General features: G+C 45.5%; 2 protein-coding genes across 2 annotated transcripts; one reads left to right on the plus strand and one right to left on the minus strand.

The window, feature by feature from the left end:
• Positions 1-11640: 11640 nt before the first annotated feature.
• Positions 11641-16106, plus strand: LOC127294755 (heterogeneous nuclear ribonucleoprotein Q). Its single transcript, XM_071818896.1, has 9 exons — positions 11641-12629; positions 12741-13181; positions 13261-13371; positions 13841-13981; positions 14081-14260; positions 14347-14551; positions 14636-14817; positions 14920-15002; positions 15496-16106. Exons 1-9 carry the CDS (start codon positions 12357-12359, stop codon positions 15716-15718), a joined length of 1839 nt encoding a protein of 612 aa, XP_071674997.1. The 5' UTR covers positions 11641-12356; the 3' UTR covers positions 15719-16106.
• Positions 16107-17655: 1549 nt separating this feature from the next.
• On the minus strand, positions 17656-22521 carry LOC127294756 (uncharacterized). The gene is made up of 5 exons (XM_051324638.2): positions 21624-22521; positions 18904-18950; positions 18608-18783; positions 18090-18108; positions 17656-18001 (listed from the first exon to the last, which is right to left on the minus strand). The coding sequence occupies exons 1-5, from the start codon at positions 22411-22413 to the stop codon at positions 17897-17899; spliced, it is 1137 nt and encodes a 378-aa protein (XP_051180598.1). The 5' UTR covers positions 22414-22521; the 3' UTR covers positions 17656-17896.
• Positions 22522-23980: the final 1459 nt, after the last annotated feature.

A 23980-nucleotide genomic window follows, 5' to 3' on the forward strand; every position in this document is an offset into this window, starting at 1 on the left:
CGGTTCAGGGCGGGCTATGGCTTTCCCGAGCATGAGTGAAGAGTAGGGCTTCGTCCTGTTCATAGAGAGGCGGTTTTAGGGCACCAAGGAGGGACCGTGGGGTTGCCCAGGTGGACATGCTCCGGGGTGACGCGCTGGACGTCCATTTGGGGTCCGTGACATGGCTCGTGGCGAGTGAGGCTCACAGATCGTGTCAAGAAGGGAGAGAAGGGGTGCAGGGAGATGTCGAGAGCCTCTGGTCTCGTGAGTATGCACAGCAGGGAAAGAAGAGGAGGAGGTTGTCTCCATGTGGGTGGCCACGGTTGAGAAAGGACGGGAGAGTCTCTAGCTTGATTAGGGGAGGGACAGGAGGGGGATGCAGGGTTAGCTGTAGAGCGTGAGAAAGGGGAGTGGCAGGTTTCAGAGAGATGCTTTGGTTTGACATGTGTGGAGCGATGCTCAATCTGCATGCACACACACACCAAACCCGGCCATCCTCCTCTCTCCACCTCTTTCTCACTCGACTGATTGAGTTGGGTCCATACATGCACACATATGTAGAGGTGAGGGGAGTGACGGAATTAAGAGGGAAGAAAGAAACAAAAAATTTAAATAACACAAGAGGGAGGAGAGGAAAATAAATGGATGTGGTCTTACATGACCATTTCTAAGATGATGCACGAGTTCATAATCTTGGCATAAGTAGCCTCCTTAGAATTTGAGCAAGGCAAGGACAGATTTGGGATGGGATTATTAGCATAAGGCTAAGGAAGTTTACAAAATAAAATTTTGTTAGAAAATGAGAAAGAAAAGTCAAAGACAAAAAGAGCTACAATATGATCTATGAAGATCCATGCATCTACTAGTAGCAACTTAAGTCCTAGGGTTTAGTGAGAAGGAGAATTTAATTTCACAAACCAAATAAAAAAAATGACAAAACTCCAAAGATTTTTTTAAGCAAGGTTTAATTAAATAAAACTAGAAATAAAAGAAAGGGTTGTCACATGTGAAAAGGGTTTCTGGGGTTGACACTCCATTAGAGATTTTACAAGACAACACACATGCACTCATTCAAACAAGAACAAGATCAATCATGCATGAAAATTTTAAGATAGAAAAAGTTTTTGTTGGCCCTAAATTTTGCATTCCAGAATTTAAAACCAAAGTGAAAAAGTTGGGTTGTTACAAACCTTCCCCCCTTAAAATGAATCTCGTCCTCGAGATTCGGTGGCTAAGAACTGAAGAGTGCGGGGAAGTCCTTTCGAAGTTGATCCTCTCGTTCCCAAGTGGCTTCTTCTTTTGAGTGATTACTCCATTGAACCTTACAAAACTTAATCTCCCTTCTTCGGATGAGACGAACAACTTCTTCCAGAATCCGAAGGGGTACTTCTCGATAAGTTAAGTCAGTGTTGAGGTCGAGGGTGTGATAATCGATGTTCTTGAAGGTCTCAGGCTTGTCAGGTACTTGGAGGCATCGTCGAAGAAGAGAAATATGGAACACATCATGGAAATCCGCTAATTCAGCAGGTAGTTCCAATTGATAGGATACTTCACCTCGACGAGCAAGAACCTTGAAGGGCCCAATATATCTGGGGGCAAGCTTCCCTTTGACGTGAAATCTCTGCATTCCCTTGAGTGGAGTGACACGAAGATAGGCATGATCTCCAACCTTGAAGGTCAGTTCGCGACGCTTGGAAACAGCATAACTCTTCTGGCGGGATTGAGCGGCCTTGAGGCGATCATGGATCAGTTGAACTTGTTCTTCAGCTTCCCGGAGATGGTCAGGTCCAAAAACTTGACTATCTCCGGTCTCGGACCAATTGAGAGGGGTTCGGCAACGGCGACCATATAGAGCTTCAAAGGGGGCCATCTGCAGACTGGCTTGGTAGCTATTGTTGTAAGAAAATTCCGCGAAGGGTAGGCAGTCTTCCCATTTTGCTCCATAGGCGAGAACACATGCACGAAGCATGTCTTCAAGAATCTGATTTACTCTTTCGGTCTGGCCGCCGGTCTGCGGGTGATAGGTGGTGCTGAAAGATAAATTGGTTCCTAAGGTTTCATGAAAGCTCTTCCAAAATCTCGACGTAAACTGCGTGCCACGATCGGAAACTATTCTCTTAGGAACTCCATGAAGACTCACTATTCGGGACATGTAGAGATCAGCCAACTTGGTTCCGTGGTAACTGACTTTTACGGGAATGAAATGTGCAACCTTGGTAAGCCGATCGACAATAACCCAGATGGAGTCGTGACCACGTTGAGATTTAGGAAGTCCAGTAATGAAATCCATTCCAACTTCTTCCCATTTCCATTCAGGAACTTTCAGGGGTTGGAGTAATCCAGCTGGCCGTTCATGCTCAGCCTTCACTTTCTGGCACACGTCGCAGCGAGCAATGAAAAAGGCTATCTCTCGCTTCATACCGTGCCACCAGAATTGCTTCTTGAGATCTTGATACATCTTGGTTCCTCCGGGGTGGATTGAGTAGGGGGTGTCGTGGGCTTCCTTCATGATGAGTTGCTTCAGGTCTTCAATATTGGGTACACAGAGACGTCTGTTGTACCACAAAACTCCCTTGGCGTCAATTTCAAAACCTGGAACTTCCTCCCTATCCATTCTACGCTTGATTCCTTCAATACTCTCATGACCCACTTGAGCTTCTTTGATTTGGTCGAATAAAGTAGGCTTCAACTCAAGGTTGGCCAGAAAACCATGGCTAACCAGCTCGAGGCCGAACTCCTCAAGTTCTTCATATAGCTTGGGTTGAGCAATTTTGATCAGGGCGTTCAACAAACATGGCTCTCGACTAAGGGCATCAGCTACGACATTGGCTTTACCGGGGTGATAATGAATGCCGAGGTCGTAATCTTTGATAAGCTCCATCCATTTGCTCTGCCTCATGTTCAGCTCCCGCTGGGTGAAGATATACTTCAGGCTCTTGTGATCTGTGTAGATCTCGCAGCGATTCCCAACTAAATAATGACGCCAGGTCTTCAAGGCGTGAACTACCGCAGCAAGCTCTAAGTCATGCGTGGGGTAATTCATCTCGTGCGGTCGAAGTTGTCTTGACAAATAAGCAATCGCCTTGCCTTCTTGCATCAACACACTTCCCAAACCAAGCTTCGATGCATCGCAGTAGACATCAAAATCCTTGGTGATATCGGGCATGGTCAAGATGGGGGCTGTAACTAATCTCTTCTTGAGTTCTTGAAAACTGGCTTCACATTTCTCGGTCCATTCGAACTTTTTATCCTTCTTCAATAGCTGCGTTAAGGGTCTCGCAATGCTGGAGAATCCCTCAACGAACTTACGGTAATAACCTGCCAATCCTAGAAAGGCGCGGACTTCGGTCTGATTGGTAGGGGCTTTCTTCTCCATGATGGACTGAATTTTGGATGGGTCGACAGATACTCCTCCGGCAGATATGACATGACCTAGGAATCCTACCTCTTTTAGCCAAAATTCACATTTACTAAACTTGGCGTAAAGCTGATGGTCTCTGAGAGTTCCCAAAACTATCCGCAGATGTTCAACATGCTCTTCTTCATTCTTGGAGTAGATCAGAATATCATCGATGAACACCACGACGAACTTGTCAAGGTACTTCATGAACACCTTGTTCATGAGATTCATGAAATAGGCAGGGGCATTGGTTAGTCCAAAAGACATCACGGTATATTCAAAAAGTCCATACCGTGTGGTGAAGGCAGTCTTAGGAATGTCTGACTCTCGAACCTTAAGTTGGTGATAACCAGTTCGGAGATCAATCTTGGAGAAAACTCGGGCTCCATTCATCTGGTCAAACAGATCTTCAATCTTCGGGAGGGGGTATTTGTTCTTGATGGTGACATCATTCAGCTTCCGGTAATCCACACACAGGCGGATGGTACCGTCCCGCTTATCCGCAAAGATAACGGGAGATCCCCAGGGTGATGCGCTCGGGCGAATCAACCCTTTCCTCAACATGTCTTCCAACTGCTTCTTCAACTCAACTAATTCTTGTGGGTTCATCCGGTAGGGTCGCTGAGCGATGGGGACATTTCCGGGAACTAGCTCAATGATAAACTCAATATCCCGATCAGGGGGCATACCGGGTAACTCATCAGGGAAAACATCAGGGTACTCACAAGCTATGGGTACTTCATGCAAGGTTGGACTGGCGACACTCTTCTTGCATAGGGCCTTCGATGATGGCATGGTGGCTACATGCTCAACTACTTCACCGTCCTCAGCAGTCAGGGTTATAGCTCGGCGAACACAATCTATGTGTCCCTTATACTTCACCATCCAATTCATTCCGAGGATAACCTCTAAGCCTTGCTCTCCTAATACGATCAGATCCGCGTGAAAATGCTTTCCCTGAATTTCTATGGGAACCTCCTTGCATGAACTTTGGGTTTTGCTGGTGGATCCAGGGATTTGGACTAACATAGGTCGCTTCATGGGGGTGGGGGTTAAACCTCCTTTTCTCACAAATGGCTTGGTAACGAAGGAATGCGAGGCTCCGGAATCAAACAGAACCGTTGAGGGTACTGAGTTGACAAGGAACGTACCCAGAACAATATCTGGAGCTTCTTGAGCTTCTTCAGCGTTGACATGGTTCAGGTGTCCTCTAGGTGGTCCAGCTGGTTTCATATGGTTCTGGTTCCTGCCAGAAGCAGTGCGAGATTTTCCTTGATTTGGCTTGGGCGCATTGGGGCGCTGTCCGGAAGTCACTTTGTTGGGGCACTCGTTAGAGTAATGATCCGGGTGTCTGCAGGCGTAGCATCCATTGGGGGGTTTGCGAACAATGTTGTTCTGGCGGTTATAGTTGGGATTTTGGTTGAGGCTGTTGAGACGTGGTGCAGGCGGAGGGGTCCACTGTTGCTGGGGTGCTGGCCTAGGTGGGGGCAGACTGCGGGATTGCTGAGGGCTGGAGCTGCCCTGCAACATCATTGCCTTGCGCTTGCGGTTCTCAATTGCATTCTTGCGCTTGCTCTCAACCAGGATAGAGGCATCTACCAATGACTCAAGATCTGGGTATGGCACAGCTACCAGGATACTTTGCAGCTCATCGTGCAGACCATTCAGAAAGCGGTCCTTCCTCTTCTCTTCAGTGTTGGTATCTTCAGGAGCATACCTAGACAGGGTGGTGAACTTGTCCAGATAATCCACCACAGACATACTTCCTTGCCGCAGGTTCATGAACTTGTCCTTCATGAGCTTGATCTGCCCAGAGGGGATATGCGTCTTGCGGAACTTGGCCTTGAATTCTTCCCAGTTGATGACGTGTCCTTCAACTTGCATGGCTTTGACGTTTTCCCACCAAGCACGTGCAGGTCCAGAAAGAAAATGAGTGGAGAACAACACTTTCTCATCATTGTTGACTCCGGCAACCTCCAGGTTGTTCTCAATGGTGCGAAGCCAATCATCGGCGTCGAGGGGTTCAGTGCACTTGGCGAAAACAGGAGGGTTGGTACTCTGGAAATCTTTCAGCTTAGAGTGGGGGTCTCCATTCCCGTTCCCGCCATTATTATTGTTGACGTTTCCGGTAGCAAGCTGAGCGAGGTGCTGGAGAGTAGCAAGGCTAGCTTGGCGCTCTGCACGGGCTGCCTCACGGTCTTCCATCATAAGGCGCAGAAGTTGCACCATGGTTGGGTCTGGAGGTGGAGGGGGGTTTTGGTCTGACCCGCTGGCGCTTCCTCTACGGGTGTCGACCATCCTGAAGAAGGGTGGATTCAGATATTAATGGGGGAACAAGGAGATGGGCAGCCACCTAAAAGGGGATGGTTTGGTAAAAACGAAAGTTTTGAAAACGGAAACAACAATGCAAAAGTAGGCGAAAAAGAAAGCATATCATATCAGGGGTGCCAAAGGCACCAAATAGCGTCACACAACAATCACACCCAAACAATCGAGCTCAAACTTCTGAAACTACAACAACTACGTGAATCTCGGATAGGACTAGTTCCAAAGGACACCTAATATTTGGGTATCCTATTCGAAACAACTGAGCTTGTCATGTCTTCAATACCTCGAGTCCGGTGAGTCTGAGTTGGGGAACATCGCCAAATATATAGGTTTGGAAGAGGATGAGACAATAGAATAAGAACTTTCAAAATCGCTAGAAATCAGAGAGGTAAGAATTAGAAGTTTTTGAATGGGTAAGAAAGATAGAAGCTAAACTTCTAGTATTTAGGGAAATAGGTTTAGTAAATAATTTTACCAAAGTAGTATTTTCCTAACTAACGCCCATGCTAACTAAGGTCTCCTACAGTCAGGATGGCTCTGATACCAGCTCTGTGGGGCCCCGGACTTACCAGTCCAGAATTCCTGTTATGCATACAATTTCACGATCCCAAGATCATTCCATCGTGAATACATAACCGAACTGATACCAGATTACAACATCCATTGCAGTACCGAATTACAAGTATTACGTAAGTACAACATCGGCCACCAATGCCGTAATTCAACAAACAGCAGCGGAAACAACTTGACTTCAAACAGCGGTGGAACCCATGTCAGGCCTTTACCCTACAGGCGGCTGACTGGGAGAGCGTCCTAGTTCGCGTCTTCGACGTCGTACTCTTCTTCTTCGTGGTACTCCTCTTCAAAGTCTGGCCAAGTAAATAGCCAGGACAACAATGTCAATGAGTACGTTTGAATGTACTCGCAAACCACCTTAGGGAGAAATAAAGGATATGCAGTATGGCAGTAGCAAGGAACAGACACTACACTAGGGTGACAAGGAGCGAGAGGTGGTTCCTCTCGAGAGAGTGACATCTATATACCTTTGTTGAAAACCTTTTTGAAAACCAGTTTATTTGAAGACTAATAGGTAAGGAGGACCCATTTTCATTTCCGGTCATCGGAGAGACCAAAACACTTTCATCTTTCCACCGTACCTCCCAGGTACATCCCCACCAGTCCCACTGGTATCTTTCCGTACCTCCCAGGTACATTTCCAAAATCTGTTTGGAAAACACTTTTGTAAAACAAAACTCCTTCAATGCCAAGCAACAGCCTTTCCCATGTCCATAACCGTGGACACGGCTATTCGAATAGATTTACACTCTGCAGAGGTTGTACACTTTACCCACAAGATCCGAATACTCATCGTGTGGGCATCATCCCTGCATAATCAACCTATGCCACGACAAGTACCCGATCGTAGTTTTTCGCCTGCTCGCCTTAGCCTAAGACATGCCGAATGAGTTGTACCTCCCAACACCAGAGTCCGAGGGCTGTCCAGGAGTAGCAAGGTCCCCAGCACACTCGACCCTCCGGAATGCCATCCAACCACTTAGGCATATTTCAATGGGAGCTCATAAGTTGTACCCCGCGTACCTAAACAGGCAAATAGGTTGCGTCCCTTCTCATGGGAAGAACCCCGGTCGAAGCGTCCATGGTCGGACTGCCACTACACTTGCAGGACTCAAACTAAGGCGAGACAAACTACTATGCTACGCCCCGTCCCACGTAAGGGTAATGTGGTTGTACTGGCTAGGTCCGGTTAGGTACTCAGTCACCAAAGTTTTTCGAAAACAATTTTCTCCACTTGCCTCCAGCAACTTTTCTTCCCGAAAACCTTTTCCTTTTCATAAACTCACACTTGGGCAGGGCTAACCCATTCCAAGGTTTTCGAAACACTTCTTTCATGAAAACAATTTCACAAACCTTTTTAAAGAGGGCTCCCGACCTATACTCCGACTTTTCTTTGAAAAGCGGCGACAAGGATGATAAGGTGCTAAGCACCATATCACTAGCAAGTGTTGGATCAGTAGGTATCACAAGGGCTGCACCCGTAAGGGTGGAATAATAAAACTTCGAGTGGCGGAACCACTCACATAAATAAATAAAATACCTGCAATTTAACAAAACCTGTGATAATGCAAGAGTAAGATGATTAGGATGAGACATGCATCAAGAGGTGGCTTGCCTTGATCAGCAAAGTGTCCCTGGCCTTCTTCCTCAAATCCTCCAAATTCACCTCCTTCTTTATTTCCGGCGGCGTTCGAATCTAGCGTCGCAAAAATAAAAAGAAACAAGCACACACCGAATTAACAAACCATTCCAGAATAGTGCACACAAAAATTTGGTAAAATCACAGTATGTAAAGGTTTACAAATGCAAGCTAGTGAAAGTGGTTTCACTAATTTATGATTTTTAAAACAAAAGATATGATTTTTACAATTCCAGAAATGACTTAGGAACCATTTAAATGGTCTAAATCTTTCTGTGAGTCACAAAAATACATGCAGCAAACCTATTGAAAGCTAACAAAATGTATAACACACTTGCACAAGAATCACTTGCAAATAATTTTTTAAATAATTTAGACAATTTAAATGAGACAGAAACCAGAGCACACAATTAGCTAGCCACACCAATATCAGAGCATCACCAACCAAAACCATTAATACCTATGTATAGCTAATACCAAATGTGAGCTAAACCCACTGGTTTGGCATTTTTCTGATTTGTGAGTGATTTTACAAAAATCATATACTGAAAAGGTATAATGTTTCAGTAATAAAATTCTTAGAATTAAACTACAACTCTGAAAAATATTTCCTTTGGCACAAAATTACCATATAGATATATCTACCAGTAGCACTTGGTTTTGTGTCAAAAACATTTATAGTTTCCAAATTAAAAATCAGTGAATAGCTCTCTGGTCTAATTTTAATTTGCTAACCAAACAAAATCAAGGAAGCTTCTGCATGTGAGGCTAGTGCCAAAATAAAACTACTTACATATACTTCACAACAAAATTAACCTAATGCAGAAAGGGTTTATAAATCTAACACAATAAATAAAATACAAAACCAGACACTTTTTAGGTTTTTATTTAATAGCACATATTTACAGCACAAAATCACATGAATGCCATTTCCTGAGGTAGGGATTTTGTTAACAAGCCTCCAGAATTTTGAATCATCAATTTTGGACATTTTATGAATTTATGGCGATTTAAAAGCTGGACAGAGATTTACTGGCAGGTTTAAAAGAGTGGAAATAGAAAAAGCAATCGGGCCGGGGATCGGCGGCGCGGCCCAGATCCGGCTTGGATCAGCTGCTGGGCAGCCCACCTGCATCCGCGGACACGCGGGGACACGCGGGTCCGTGCCGGCCAACGTGGACACCACGCTGGCGTGCGGGCCAGGGGCGCGGGTGCATGCAGCGGTTGGATGTGAATCCAACGGCCGCTGCCCTTCGTCCACCAGCGACATGGCATGGACGACGGGGGAAACCCTAGCTCGTCTGAGGCCTCGCGTGCTCACCTCGGGACGCAGTTTTCTGCGAGAGCGTGTGCGTTGGACTCGGCGGAGGACGGGCTCTCGGGCGGTGGTCGAGGGGATGGAAACAGCGGTGGTCCGGCGACGATCGACGGTGACGGGTCACGGACGCTGCTCGGAACGGCGTCGTCGGCAGGCGTCCCTGGGAAGAGGTGAGAGGCGCATTAGTACTAGTAGGGGAAGGAGCTTCCAGTGAGCTAGTGTAGGGGAGAAACAGGAGCGCCGGTCGACTTCAACCTTCACCGGAACCAGGCCGGCGTCGAACTCGCTCACGGGCGACAGGGAGAAGAGGAGCTTTCTCCGCTTGGTTGGGGTCAGTGGAGTGGCGGGGGAGTCTGGTGGCGAAAGATGGTTGCTTGAGCAGGCCTGGAGCTCTTATAACGAGTTGGACATGCCCACGGTGAACCGAGTGCACGCGTCGACAAAGGGGAGGGCGCGGCGGCTCTCTACTGGGCACCGTGGGCAGTGGAGCTGTGCGCCCGGCCTTGGAGACTGGTTTGGAGCGAAGCGGATGTCCGGAGCGTGAGTGAAACAGAGGGGCGGGGGGTGCGGTCACGTCCGCCTGCCAGCCGCTCGACGGAACGACAGCAGGCATGGCGGGGCTAGGCGCGTGCGGTTCAGGGCGGGCTATGGCTTCCCCGAGCGTGAGTGAAGAGTAGGGCTTCGTCCTGTTCATAGAGAGGCGGTTTTAGGGCACCAAGGAGGGACCGTGGGGTTGCCCAGGTGGACATGCTCCGGGGTGACGCGCTGGACGTCCATTGGGGGTCCGTGGCGTGGCTCGTGGCGAGTGAGGCTCACAGATCGTGTCAAGAAGGGAGAGAAGGGGTGCAGGGAGACGTCGAGAGCCTCTGGTCTCGTGAGTATGCACAGCAGGGAAAGAAGAGGAGGAAGTTGTCTCCATGTGGGTGGCCACGGTTGAGAAAGGACGGGAGAGTCTCTAGCTTGATTAGGGGAGGGACAGGAGGGGGATGCAGGGTTAGCTGTAGAGCGTGAGAAAGGGGAGTGGCAGGTTTCAGAGAGATGCTTTGGCTTGACATGTGTGGAGCGATGCTCAATCTGCATGCACACACACACCAAACCCGGCCATCCTCCTCTCTCCACCTCTTTCTCACTCGACTGATTGAGTTGGGTCCATACATGCACACATATGTAGAGGTGAGGGGAGTGACGGAATTAAGAGGGAAGAAAGAAACAAAAATTTTAAATAACACAAGAGGGAGGAGAGGAAAATAAATGGATGTGGTCTTACATGACCATTTCTAAGATGATGCACGAGTTCATAATCTTGGCATAAGTAGCCTCCTTAGAATATGAGCAAGGCAAGGACAGATTTGGGATGGGATTATTAGCATAAGGCTAAGGAAGTTTACAAAATAAAATTTTGTTAGAAAATGAGAAAGAAAAGTCAAAGACAAAAAGAGCTACAATATGATCTATGAAGATCCATGCATCTACTAGTAGCAACTTAAGTCCTAGGGTTTAGTGAGAAGGAGAATTTAATTTCACAAACCAAATAAAAAAAAAGACAAAACTCCAAAGATTTTTTAAAGCAAGGTTTAATTAAATAAAACTAGAAATAAAAGAAAGGGTTGTCACATGTGAAAAGGGTTTCTGGGGTTGACACTCCATTAGAGATTTTACAAGACAACACACATGCACTCATTCAAACAAGAACAAGATCAATCATGTATGAAAATTTTAAGATAGAAAAAGTTTTTGTTGGCCCTAAATTTTGCATTCCAGAATTTTGAACCAAAGTGAAAAAGTTGGGTTGTTACACCATCTCTCTTTGGCGGCTGATTTATCCATACAAAGACTATGTGTTGCATCTGATTGCAAGCAAGTTGTTAATGACATTGCTGCTGATTCAGGAGGCGTTTATGCATCGATTATCAAAGAGATCTTAGTACATCGTTTAGAGTTTGAAAAATCCACCTTTATCCATGAAAGAAGAAAATCAAACACGGAAGGTCATAACTTAGCCGGTCATGCTCTTTCTTTAGGCCCAGGGCGCTACCTGTAGCTTCTTGAACTCCATGATATTTTGTTAATTCCTGTTGTTTTGGCCTTTGATCAATATATAAAACGAGCAAGTTATCCTAAAAAAAAAAAGGAAATCTCAGGGAAGAGACTGTGACGACGGAAAAGACTGAGGGGCTAGATTGAAAACTTCCTCACTAAATGTGCCGCGACCTTGTCGGGCCTCTTCTTCTTCGTCTCCCTCTAGCTAGGGCTGGCTGCTCCTCTTCCCCTTTCGCCGACGCCCCGCCTCCTCCATCTCCGCCTATCGAGCTGCGCCACCACCCCGCTGGATTCGAGCCGCGTTCCTTCCTCGCCGATAAGAGAGAGAGAGGTAAACTCGCCGAATCCCTCGCCAAGATCTGTCCTTTTTCCGGGCTCCGATTCGGTGCGATTTGGGTTCTATGCTGCGGCAGAGGTGCCGAGCGATGTGGATAGGATAACTTGTGAATCCTCCCATGTAGGGCAGACCTTGTTTTCTTTTGCGTTGATTGAACTGGTAAAATCATCATTCTCGTAAAAAAAAACTGGTAAAACCTGGCTAAAATGATCGATCTTCTTGCGTCGGTTGCTTTGCTAGCGAAGTGCAATCCAATTTGTATCCGCTCGTTTGTAGGTTTTACTACTAAATGGTGTGATTTTACCCACTTATTTTTCTTCGTTTTAATTTTATGTTAATTCAGATTGTGTTGCCGACGTGTTGCTATTCTTCTTCTGTCGTTTGCCATTAAAAAAATGGCTACTAGGTTCTTTAATTTGCACTCCACCAAAACACGAAATTAGGTCCAGCTTTACCTCAAGGATGCCTTGAACAATTTAATGATCGGTACACTTGTTATGGACATTGTGGCACAACCAACAGTAGTGGTTACTTACTTCCCCGATGAAAAAAAATGAACGGTTAGTTTGCTGTGCCTGTCAGTATGGAAGTCATTTGCGTTGTAGCCTGTCATGATTCTGTCCAATCCTTTGCAGGTTTAATTAAAATCTGTGTAGGACGATCATATTTCATTTTGTCACCAGTCAGATTCTTAACTAGCGCCATGCTATTTACTTCAGTTTGTCTTACATTAGAATAGATGCACATATTATGTACATTATTATCTACTTTCTCACTGTGCTTTTTCTTCCTGTCCCTTTCCTTTTCATTCCATTCATTTCATGGAATATTGCCACCTTTCAATTACACCATCAGCATGCTTGTCCCCCGTTTGTATACCCTTGCCGTCTCTCTCTCCTTGCTTGTTCAGGATTGTGTTCTTGAGAACCTCACCCTGAGCATACGCAATTTCTTCATTTGCTCCTTAAAGCAATTCCGTGCTATCCAGTTTGTCACCTATGGCTACATCCAAGTTGATATTAGTGCATACCACTTGTTCTACTTGTTTCTGTTGTTTTTTGTCCTATCCACATGTCATCAATTTGCTCTCCCGATATTTTTGGCTCCTGTGCTCTTTCCTTAGTTGCCTTGCAACTTCGAGCTCTTCAAGATGCCTAGGAGGACAGAAGATGCTGCTTTTCCCAACCAAGTTGAACCAGAAGAATGCTTGGAGTTTGATGATCATGAAGAGGAGGTAGAAGAGGAAGAGGTTGAGTATGAAGAAATTGAGGAGGAGGTAGAGGAGGTAGAGGAGGAGGTGGAGGAGGACGACGATATTTTGGAGGAAGTAGAGGAGTCAGAGGAGGAGGAAGACCCTGAAGAAAGAGAATTTGATGACAGTGACAGCAAATTGGAAGTTGTTCATCAGCAGGTTGAGGCCGAAGATGGGAATGACAGAGAGAAGCATGCGGAGCTTCTTTCTCTTCCTCCTCATGGATCTGAAGTATATGTTGGGGGCATCTCCACTGGGGCATCTTCTGAAGATCTCAAGAAACTATGCGAGCCAGTTGGCGAAGTTGTGGAAGTGAGTACCCCCACTTTTTTAAGGTTAACATTTCTATGTGTATTTTCTGCACTTACATGTTCTCCTTTTTTGTATGCAGGTGAGAATAATGCAAGGCAAGCCGGGCAAAATGGATTATGCTTTTGTTACTTTCAGAACTAAGAATCTCGCTTTGAAGGCCATCGAAAAATTGGACAATTCAACTTTCAAGGTTTGTTTTCCACTGATCTTACACATTGACTATCATGTTCTCATGTCAATGAATCTTAACTCTTAATAATGAACTTAATGTTCATGGTTTGACATGGTACTTTACAAGTTTAAACAATTACATGTGTATCTGTGTACTCCAGACCTCCCTGGGTAAGTGAGTAGGGAGGTGTGGAATAAAGCCGTGTTAAGTACTTAACTTATGTACTCCAGTACAACTTCTGGCAATATTGAGAACTATGTGTATGTGTTTTTTTAAAAGTAAGTTTGACCTATCAAACCTTGTTGTTACGTTTAACTGCAAATTGCTATTCAATTGCAATTTCAATTTCGTGGAGGATTGTAACCTATAATTATACTGATATTTTAGGACTCCATATAATGTGGATCATAGTTTCGGTACCTTACAACATAGATGTGCATTGATAGTCTTGTGCTAACTGAAATTTGTCTGCTTCTTCTCATAACAGGGAAATAGGATAAATGTTTCTTCCTCGCAGGCTAAGAACAAGCTATTTGTTGGAAATGTTCCTCGCAGTTGGGCACATGACGATTTGAAAAAGGCTGTGGAAGAGGTTGGTCCTGGAGTATTAAAAGTTGATCTCATTAAGGTAAAAAAAAATTGATGATCAAAACTAGAATAGTTGACCAACTACACTGTGCAACCCCACACATATCTTTTTACCCTAAAATAATTTATGTTGTTATAGGACAAGCGTACGGATGGCAATAAAGGTTATGGTTTTGTTGAATACCATAATAATGCATGTGCTGAGTATTCGAAGCAGAAGATGTCTACAGAAGATTTCAAACTAGATACAAACTCTCCTACTGTCAGCTGGGCAGATGTTAAGAATGTTGATTCTACCTCTGCCGGCTCTACTTCACAGGTTCTTGAATAATCAGATAGACAAATCCTACTCTTTTTTCTGGTTTCTTATCATGATATCTTATATGAACTTGTGTTCGGTTTTAGGGAAAATCTGTATATGTCAAAAACCTGCCCATGGATGTTACTCCAAAGCAGCTGAAAAAGCTGTTTGAGCACCATGGTGAAATTATAAAAGTTGTTCTCCCCCCTTCAAAAGATGGTCATGATAATAGGTATGGTTTTGTTCACTTTAAGGACCATCACATGGCCATGAAGGCTGTGAAGAACACAGAGAAATATGAGCTGGACGGTGAGCTTTCCTCTTGAGTTGGAATTTTCTAGTCTTGTTTGTTATATTTGGTGCACTTAAGATCATTTTTTTCTTTCTCAACAGGTCAGCTCCTGGAATGCTCGCTTGCAAAACCTCCTGCCGATAGAAAGGACGAGGCCGTATCAGTATCTAATGCAAAAGGTGGTCCGTTGCTCCATGCCCCACTTGGATATGGTATCATGCCACGACCAGATGCCTATGGTGCACCTCCTGCTTACGGTGCACCCCCTGCTTATGGTGCACAGGTATATCACATCTTCCAGAAACTGTTTCATATGGTAAATTGATGATGCATATATGTAAGGATTAAGGAAGAAACCATGCTAAATGTCTTGCAACTTTTGCAGCCTTTGTTGTATGCCCCAGGAGCTCCTCCTGGTGCAGCAATGGTTCCAATGCTTCTACCGGATGGACGTCTTGTATATGTTGTGTAAGTACTACCTTGTGCTGAAATCCCTACAAGATACACCCATGAACTCTTGATTAGCTGCTGTGAGGAGTAGATGGGTCCCTGTTTTTCATCGGATTCCTGGAGTTATTATCATGTAAAGTTAGTTGTTTATACAAGTCTGTGGTAAAAAAACATGAGTCACTCTCTTGTCATAGATCATTATATTCACTACTTGCATTAAATTATCCAGCACACGTTAAAAGTCGAATACTGTAACAAAGAAATGTGCGACAGTTGCACATGTTACTTAGTAAACAGCACACGCCTATCTTGGTAAAGACGAGGTCGGAAAATTATGTGTGCTAGCCAGATACCTGGGTGTCATAAGGCTGTTCTTTGACCAATTTGTGTTGGCCAGAGACCCATATATGTCATGTCGTTTTAGATTTGATGATCATTTGCTGCCATGCTGATTCTCGTTATATTGATATACATTTACAATGCTGAACTCACATTCCATTCCTCTTTGCAGACAACAGCATGCAGTGCAGCAGCACTACGCTTCCCCTCCACCCCAAGTGCGGCAGCATCAGCATTTCTCATCTCATTCTTCACATGCACGGCAAAGTGGACACCATGGTGGTGGTAGTGGTGGGGGCAGTGGTGGATCAAGCAGGTACGGGTCTGGTACAAAGCGGCCGAGGGGAGATGACAACAGCAGCAGCAGCCGCAACAATGGCCGGCAACGTCGATAGTGGACTTAGGAGGTGTGCGGTACTTTTGGTTCTAGCATCAGCTAGGAGTAATAAGTCCATGTTTTCCCCCCTCAGATTTTTTGACAAACCTACCTGCTCAACCTTGTCCCTGTGAACTGCAAAACCATCTTTTCTGCACCACTATCTTTAGTTTCTGCTATGGCGGGTCCAGTTTAGAACCGACAGGAACTACACTGGTGTCTGATGTTCGTGCTAGCTAGGCTGCCCATCCAGAGCAGACTGCAGAACAACAGCAAATGACACTCTTGTGTGGACTAGCTTAGTTTCAGTTCATTCTACAGCTATGAATTTGTTTGTTGATCCTTTGAATTGCATGCACGAACAGAAATACCAAATGGTTTCATAAAATTAGTATCAGTTAATACAACATTCATGTGATGGCTATCGTCAGATAACTCAGTTACATATTTAATTCTACAAAACCTTTTTCTACGTAGAAATTATGAGGCTTTTAGTTTGCCTGAACGTTGAGAACATCATGGTGCCCGTTTAAGGGACTAACGTTTTCTGCACCACCACTTTCCGCAGCTGTGTGAATTACATCTTGAGGTCGTTTTTGGTTTGTCTTTGCGTAGTTTCTGCTATGGCGGATACAGTTTAGAACCGACATGAACAGCATTGGTGTCTGATATTCGTTGTAGCTAGGCTGCTCTGGCAAGAAGAAATCCAGAGCACACTGCAGAACAACAGCAAATGGCGCTCCTGTGTGGACTAGCTTAGTTTCAGTTCGTTCTACATCTATGAACTTCTCTGTTAATCCTTTGAATTGCACGGACGAGCAGATACGTGGTTTCATAAAATTATATCAGTTGCTACTAGATTCATATGATCGCTGACATCAGATAACTCAGCTAGGAAGATAATTCTAGTACAAAACCTTGAACTCAGACATCAAGTTTGGCTGAACGTTGACAACATCATCCCGCCCTTTGGCTTGTTTCATGGTTCGTCGGTGCCCCCAGGGCTGACTGCCGGCGCCGGTAGGCCGAATCGCACCACCTCCCCGTTTGGACGCACCATTACCAACGGCTTCACGTCCTCCATCTTGATGAAAGCGCCGCCGTAGTTCGGTTGCAGCCAGGCTGTCGTCCCGGCGGCGGCGGCGGCGGCGGCGGCACCATCAACCGTGTCAGGCACCAAGTTACCTGCATCCTCGACGACGAACTTGCCATCTCGCTGCTCCTCCTTCACCGCCATTGCCGGCCTCTTGGTCCCGACGTGCTGGCGCTCCTCGTCGACCGCCGGCGTGGTCGGCGCCTTGGGCGATAGGTACACCTTGCAGATGACCTTGACTCCTTCGCCGTCCGTGGCCGCCGGTAGGCCGCTGCGGAACTCCACCATCATCCACCCCGTGCTCCTGCCGTCCGCGTCGCGGTACTGGAAGCTGTGCTGGCTGGCGCCCGCCTGCCCCCAGCGCTGCCAGTAGCCGCCTCCTTCCACGGCTCGGTTCATGACCGCCGCCGGCCGGCTCCTTAGCGCGGCCGCCCCTCTCACCTTCCACTTTGTGACGCAGAGGAAGTACCAGTGCTGCCCGTCGTGGCCAAACTCCCTGAACCTCTCCGTCAGCGCCGCCGGGTCGCTGCCGTACACGTCGGCGATGCAGACGACGGAGGCCAGCTCGCCCAGCGGCTGCCCTGCGATCCAGGGTTCCAGGTAGTTGTGGACGAGCTCCTCCGCGGACGGCGTGAAGTGGTATCCCGGCGGCAGGCGCGGCGGCGCCATCGGCCCCCGCATGCGTGTGTGGCGTTGCAAAACAATCACGCGCGAGAACTGTGGAAGGATTACCGACTGTGGTAAGCAAGATCGCGTGCAGCACGGCGTATATATAGGAGGTTTCCCGTGCCCGAGTACGAGACGGCTTTCAGTAGCCAAAGGAATAACATTATGTTGGACTCCAAACCGGATACAAAGAGCAATGAACATCATCTCCAGAATCCATATATAAACTGCACGGTTTACTTGTCTGTATTGATTCTCGGAGGGAAAAAAAACGTGTCGCACAGCAAATTAAGCACTAAACATCCATTACTTTCGACTCCCCTGAATTACAGCCACGCAGCTAGTTGCAATAACAGCTATAGCAACAGGTATAACCGTTTTGACACAATAACTCGCCGGCCTTATTAAGCTGCTCAGCCCTGAAGCACCACGGTTGAATCATGCGATGAGGAAAGGGAGCACAGTCAGCATGAAAGCCTCGTAACCGAAAGTTGCAGACCCCGAGTACGCCATGTCCTTCTCCTTGAATTTCTCGGTCAGACCCTGCGAAAGTAGTTCAGCCAAATGAGCTCGGTGAAGTACGAAATAATAGTACTGTGTTCAATTTTCCACAGTATGGCGGAGGAATTACCTTCACTGTGAGGCAGCATCTGCATACATGCAGAACAAACAATCAGGAATGTCTCAAAATGGTACTAAGTAGTAGGGTTCAGATTATTCCTCAGATTAGAATCATAAGGCTAATTAGCTTTGCTTCAGAAAACAAGGTGGAAAATAAAGAATCGATTTGATGACCGACCATTTTTTCAGTTTGATCTTTCACAAGTTGGACAGGATATTTGTATTCATAAGTGGAAGAAACCAAACAGCAGAGTTAATGATGTAAGTACAAATATCAGCAAGATATGCACAATTTAATCTAGTGATGCACGTTTTCCAATATTGCATGAGCACATAATGCTGAAATTAAAGAACATTATCACATTGTGCTAAGCTTTGAACAGGAATGCAGAGTATTTCGCCAATTTTGATCTTAACTGAGAAACTACATAACTTTAAGCTATCCAAGTGTCAGTACATTAGAGGATGCAAGAATGCTTGTGCAGTTTGATGGAAAACAGCAAAGTTTAATTGAAGGAGTGATCTTACTCAATGAAGTTGTCATATTCGACAGCTTTGTTCTTGCCCCCAGTCTTGTCAAATTTAGATACAAGCAAATCTAGCACAGTTGGGGAAACTGAATATCCCAGATCGAGAAGAGCATCACGCAGCTCTGGTGCATCAATTTTTCCACTTCGGTCACGGTCAAACCTGTCAAATATACCCTGCAAAATACATGTGGAAAATTTAAAATGCAATGTTCAGAATCAACACATACAGTTAGCTGATTGGTTCCCCCACAAAAAAGTAAGGAAGCTTGAAGCTGTACTGATGTAGCATCTCACCCTCCAGTTCTGAAGACTGTAAAACACAGAAGTGAACTCCTTGGGCCCTGAAAGAATTGAACAAAAAATATTAAAAATTAAGAAGTTAATGAAAAAAGATACTGAAGATAAGATGAAAATCGATATGTAAAAATATAGTACATGTGTACTGTGCACCCGAAACAAACGAAGACAAAATACAAATGGCAGATCATTCTAGATAGCAAGCTAGAAATGTGAATTATGAGGCAGATTAAGATGACTTCATGTATTTCGTAAAAATTTCAAGCCGTAAACTACAAATTTCTTCTAATGTGATCGACTTCTCACCAAAGAACTAACATCCTACTGATTTTATCCTGCAGAAAAATTACCAGCAAACAGTAGTTTATCACAAAAGAAGCTACCTCTAGTTTTGGTGAAGGGAAGTTATGAGACATAACTCAAACTTTCAAGGGCAAAACTTTCATCAAGAAACTTTGGTAAGACTAACTTGAAAGCAGTTCAAGCATTGAAGTTTGGAGAAAACTAAATTAAACTGTTGACTCAGATGCAACATAGATACTGAGAGCTGCCTACTTATCTTTTTGGAGGGAATAACCATGTTAAATATTTTTACCTCTGGAAGTGTGATAAGGTCATACAGTTTCAGGTTCATTATGAAAAATTATTATTCTTTGCGATAATTCGTCAGGAAAATTTTGTATATGAGTATTTGCATGATAGTAAATTGACTATGAACTCCATTATGGAGCTACTTATGTCGTGTGGAGTTCTCAATCTATACAAGTGACCACAAATTTCTCAGTTTTTTTTCTTGAACCTGCACCTAAATGTGTATCATTTTCATCAGAAGAACAACAAATGAACTACAAAACTGAAAGCAGCAGACGGATAAAAGACAGAAAGCTACGAACAAGCTACTGAAAATCAAGACCAAAAAACTGTACACTATCCTATCGCTAGATATTATGACCTTATGAAAACTTCTACTTCAGATTTTTTTTTTGGAAGATCAACTCCAGAGATACAATTGCTCTACTCATTCTATGAATTGCGCCCAAAATAAGCCTTTCAATGCTGACCTTGTTGCCTACAACTTAGAGCTATACTCAGTGACATCTTAAAAAAAGTTTTCATAATGGAACAAGTTAAACTGAAAGTGGAGAATTTACAGAGCTTGTACTAGGAAAATGAAGCTCGGAGAAGCAACCTGCAGTTCCACGTCTACTGAAAACCATTTCTGACACTGTGTCAACAATCACCAGTGGCTAGTAATATGACCATAATAAGAAAACAACTTGGTGTTTTTGTACAGGAACCTTGTGTCCTCATTGAAGTGCTAACTCCGGTCCAAACAATCTCCAAAATGACAATACTTGGCATGTGTTCCATTGTATGTAATGCTAGTCCACAGGCAGACAGAGTGAAATCCAGTCAGGCTGAGCTAATGTTGCACGCACTCCAACCAAATCCTTACCCAGAAAGGAAATGGATCCACTTGTTAATTTCAACCTTTTAAAATTCGGCACTAGACGCTCTCAAATTGCGTGCCCGAAAGACTACAAAGACACCCCCAGCTACTGAAAACCAAGACCAAAAAACTGTACACTGTCCTACTGCTAGATATTGTTACCTCATGAAAACTATATTTTTTACTTCAGAGATTTTTTTCTGGAAGATCAACCCCAGAGATAGAATTGAAAATGATACTGCGTAATCGCTCTACTTGTTCTACCAATTGCGTAATTGCTCTACTACTGCGTAATTGCTCTACTTGTACACAGTCCTACTGCTTGCTCTACTCATTCTAAGAACTGTGTCCAAAATAAGCCTTTCAATGCTGGCTTTGTTATCTACTCTACTACTTAGAGCTATACTCAATGACATCTTCAATAACGTTTTCGTAATGGAACAAGTTAAAATAAAAGTGGAAAATTTACATAGCTTGTACTAGGAGATGAAGCTCTGAGAAACAACCCGCCGCGTCTACTGAAAACCATTTCTCATACTGCTAAGATAAGAAAAATACAACAATCACCAGTTGCTAGTAATATGTCCATAATAAAAAAATACCTTGTTGTTTTTCTACAGGAACCTTATGTCCTCATTGAAGTGCTAACTACGATCCAAACAATGTCCAACATGACATATTCGGCATGTGTTCCATTGTGTGTAACGCTAGTCCGGAGGCAGACAGAGTGAAATCCAGTCAAGCTGAGCTAATATTGCGCGCATCCCAACCAAATCCCTACCCAGAAAGGAAATAGATCCACTCGTGAATTTCAACCTTTAAAAATTAGGCACTGGACACTCTCAAATTGCGTGCCCGAAAGACTAGAAAAACTTCCCCGGCTCAAAGTTGCAAAGAGAGAGGGCCTGTTTGGTTCCCAGCCACACTTTGCCAAGCCTAATTTTGGCAAGTGTGGCAGCCACAAAAGTGTGGCTAGGATTTTGGAAGCCACAAAGTGTGGCAAAAGTTATAAAAAATTCACTCTATGATAAGTGGCCATATGGATAGTGATGTGTGGCAGCTCTAAAGTGTGGCAAGAACCAAACACATGCCAAATTGCCAAACTTTGGCTTGGCAAAGTGTGGCTGGGACCAAACAGGCCCGATCGTGTGAGAGAGCTGAGAGGCAGAGAGACCGAAATCCTAGAATGATGATGTGATTCGTGCAAGTGACCTGGTGAGAGGGCGAAAGAGAGAGAGAGATCGGTAGGGAGGGAGAGAGGACTTGCCGATCTTGCGGACGTTTGTGTTGGTGAAAAGGTACATGAGGAGGTGGACGGTGCGGAGGCTGAAGCCGCTGTAGCCGGAGAGCGCGGACTGCAGCTCCTTGTCGTCGATCATGCCGCTGCCGTCGCGGTCCGCCGCCTGGAAGCACGCGACGATGTTGGGGTCGGTCCCGGGCGGGAACGCCGAGGGCACGAGAGCCGCGAACGGGCTCCCGTAGCCGCCGCCGTACGACGAGGGCGGAGGGGCGCCGTAGGGCTGCTGCCCGGCGGGCGGGGCTCCGTAGCCACCGCCGTAGGGCTGCTGCGGGGGCGGGCCGCCGTGGTAGGGGTCGGCGCCGGAGGAGGCCTTGCCTTCCTTGGGGGGCTTCTGGCCGTAGGGCGGCGCGGGGGCTCCGTACCCGCCGCCGTAAGGGGGCGAGGAGCCGTGGTAGGGGTCGGAGCCGGCGGAGGTCTTGCCTTCCTTGGGAGGCTTCTGGCCGTACGGTTCTGGGGCTCCGTAGCCGCCGTAGGGCTGCTGCTGCTGGGGCGGCGCGCCGTGGTAGGGGTCGGAAGCGGAGGTCTTTCCTTCCTTGGGGGGCTTCTGGCCGTAGGGCGCTGGGGCACCGTAGCCGCCGGCGCCGCCGTAGGGCTGCTGCGGGGGCGGGGCGCCGTGGTAGGGGTCGGAGGCGGAGTTCTTGCCTTCCTTTGGGGGTTTCTGGCCGTAAGGATCGGTGGGTGGGGCTCCGTAGCCTCCGCCGGCGGCAGGGGCGCCGTAGGGGTAGCCGGAGCCGGGGGGTGGGGGGTAGCCGGCCATGGGGAATTGGGGTTACTGTGCTCGGGTCAGGGAGATCGGCGGATGGCGGAGCGGGACGTGGGTTGGTTTCGTTTCGTTTGCTTCGCAATGGAAGAAAAATGGAGCAGATCGAAAGCGCGTCGCCGAGGAGAGGAGGAAGACGACGAACGCGACGGCGGCCTAGCGGTGACGGTAGCCGTGTTGACTGACGGAGTGCGTCGCCACCAAGTCCTGTTCTTTTTTCCGTGAGGTAACGTGCCATTTAGACCAGGTATTGTCATTTTTTCTTGACCTGTATTGTCATTTTTTATGGGGACCCTGTATTGTCATTTGTTGGAGTATTTTGAATCAGAAGGCTCTCAAATTAACATTGCGAATTATTGGACCGGTTTTATGTTCACACTAGGAAGCATTGGCACGGCGGCACGCCGTGCCCGTAGGGTTATCATATGTAGTTTAATAAAAGTTGTAATATTATTTTCTTGAAAAGAAGAGGCGATGGAACAGATATTTGTGTCGAAATAACTATGGAAGAAGGTAGTATTATTCTTGTAAGGTGATCGTGAGCCGATTAACAGAAGGTGTTAATATCATTTTTTAATAGAAGAGGCGTCAAATAGTAGAATATTTTATTTCTCGCAGATACATCAAGCATAACAATGAAGGTACTATAGAAAAAAGGAACTACAAATGGAGAGTTACCATTGGCAAATTATTGCTAAAGATTACTGTCCGTGCATATTTGAAAATTACCGATGAAGATTGCAGCATCTGCACCTTTGAAAATTATTACTGGTAAGAAAATACCACAGCTGAAGAATTACACACCGTTGAAAACCCGTTGTTAAATAATTACCATATGGCAAATTACTATTTGGGAACTATGATTTGCATGGAATAACTACCGACACGTCGATAAAGGAATAATGTCAAATAATCATTGTTGAGGTCAAAATTTTGTGGGCAGAAATAACCATCATAGAAATCGATAAATCACCTTCGAAGTTACCATGGTAAAACTACGAATGGAAAAATATGTCAGAGAATAAATAAAAGGGAAAAAAGATAAATTACTGCCAGAGAATTACTATAAGAGAAATACTAACTATAGAAGAGGTACCTTGGGGTAACTACCGGTGGGACATGACAACCGGGAAGCTATCTCAGAAAGTTACGGTTGAATACTAAAAGGAACAATTTTTTTTTAAGAAGTACCGTTATAGAATTTCTCATCGTCGAGGAGGTACCGTGGGGTAACTACAAGTAGAAAGTTATCGGCGAAAATTTATCTCTGGAAGTTAACGTCAGAAAATAAAAAGAGTGGCATGTAAAAAAACATATATATTTTTTCAAACAAAGGGCGACACTGTAGACGCTGATTTGTTGAAAATGATGGCTCTCCAATGCCCACGCAGTGGAGCTGTGTGAGCTATATATATTCCCACCGGTACATAGTATATATATGTATACACCGGTTACACGATATATTATGACCGATGTGTATTTTCCGATGCATGTAGTAACACGGGAAATTTATAGCCTGACGGAAAATTATGCACCCTTGAAGAGTGAGAGTATGAAAACCGTG

The sequence above is a fragment of the Lolium perenne genome, chromosome 4 (assembly GCF_019359855.2).
Source record: "Lolium perenne isolate Kyuss_39 chromosome 4, Kyuss_2.0, whole genome shotgun sequence".
NCBI classification, from domain to species: Eukaryota; Viridiplantae; Streptophyta; class Magnoliopsida; order Poales; family Poaceae; genus Lolium; species Lolium perenne.

Bases quoted from the DNA above. Each gene is read 5' to 3' on its own strand.
- LOC127294756 (XM_051324638.2), bottom strand. From the start codon at position 22,413: ATGGCCGGCTACCCCCCACCCCCCGGCTCCGGCTACCCCTACGGCGCC. The intron at 18,951-21,623 runs GCAAGTCCTCTC...CAATTCTTTCAG, and splicing joins CACAAACGTCCGCAAGATCG to GGCCCAAGGAGTTCACTTCT. The intron at 18,784-18,903 runs GTGAGATGCTAC...TGTATTTTGCAG, and splicing joins ACAGTCTTCAGAACTGGAGG to GGTATATTTGACAGGTTTGA.
- LOC127294755 (XM_071818896.1), top strand. From the start codon at position 12,357: ATGCACATATTATGTACATTATTATCTACTTTCTCACTGTGCTTTTTC. The intron at 13,182-13,260 runs GTGAGTACCCCC...TTTTGTATGCAG, and splicing joins CAGTTGGCGAAGTTGTGGAA to GTGAGAATAATGCAAGGCAA. The intron at 13,372-13,840 runs GTTTGTTTTCCA...TTCTCATAACAG, and splicing joins TGGACAATTCAACTTTCAAG to GGAAATAGGATAAATGTTTC.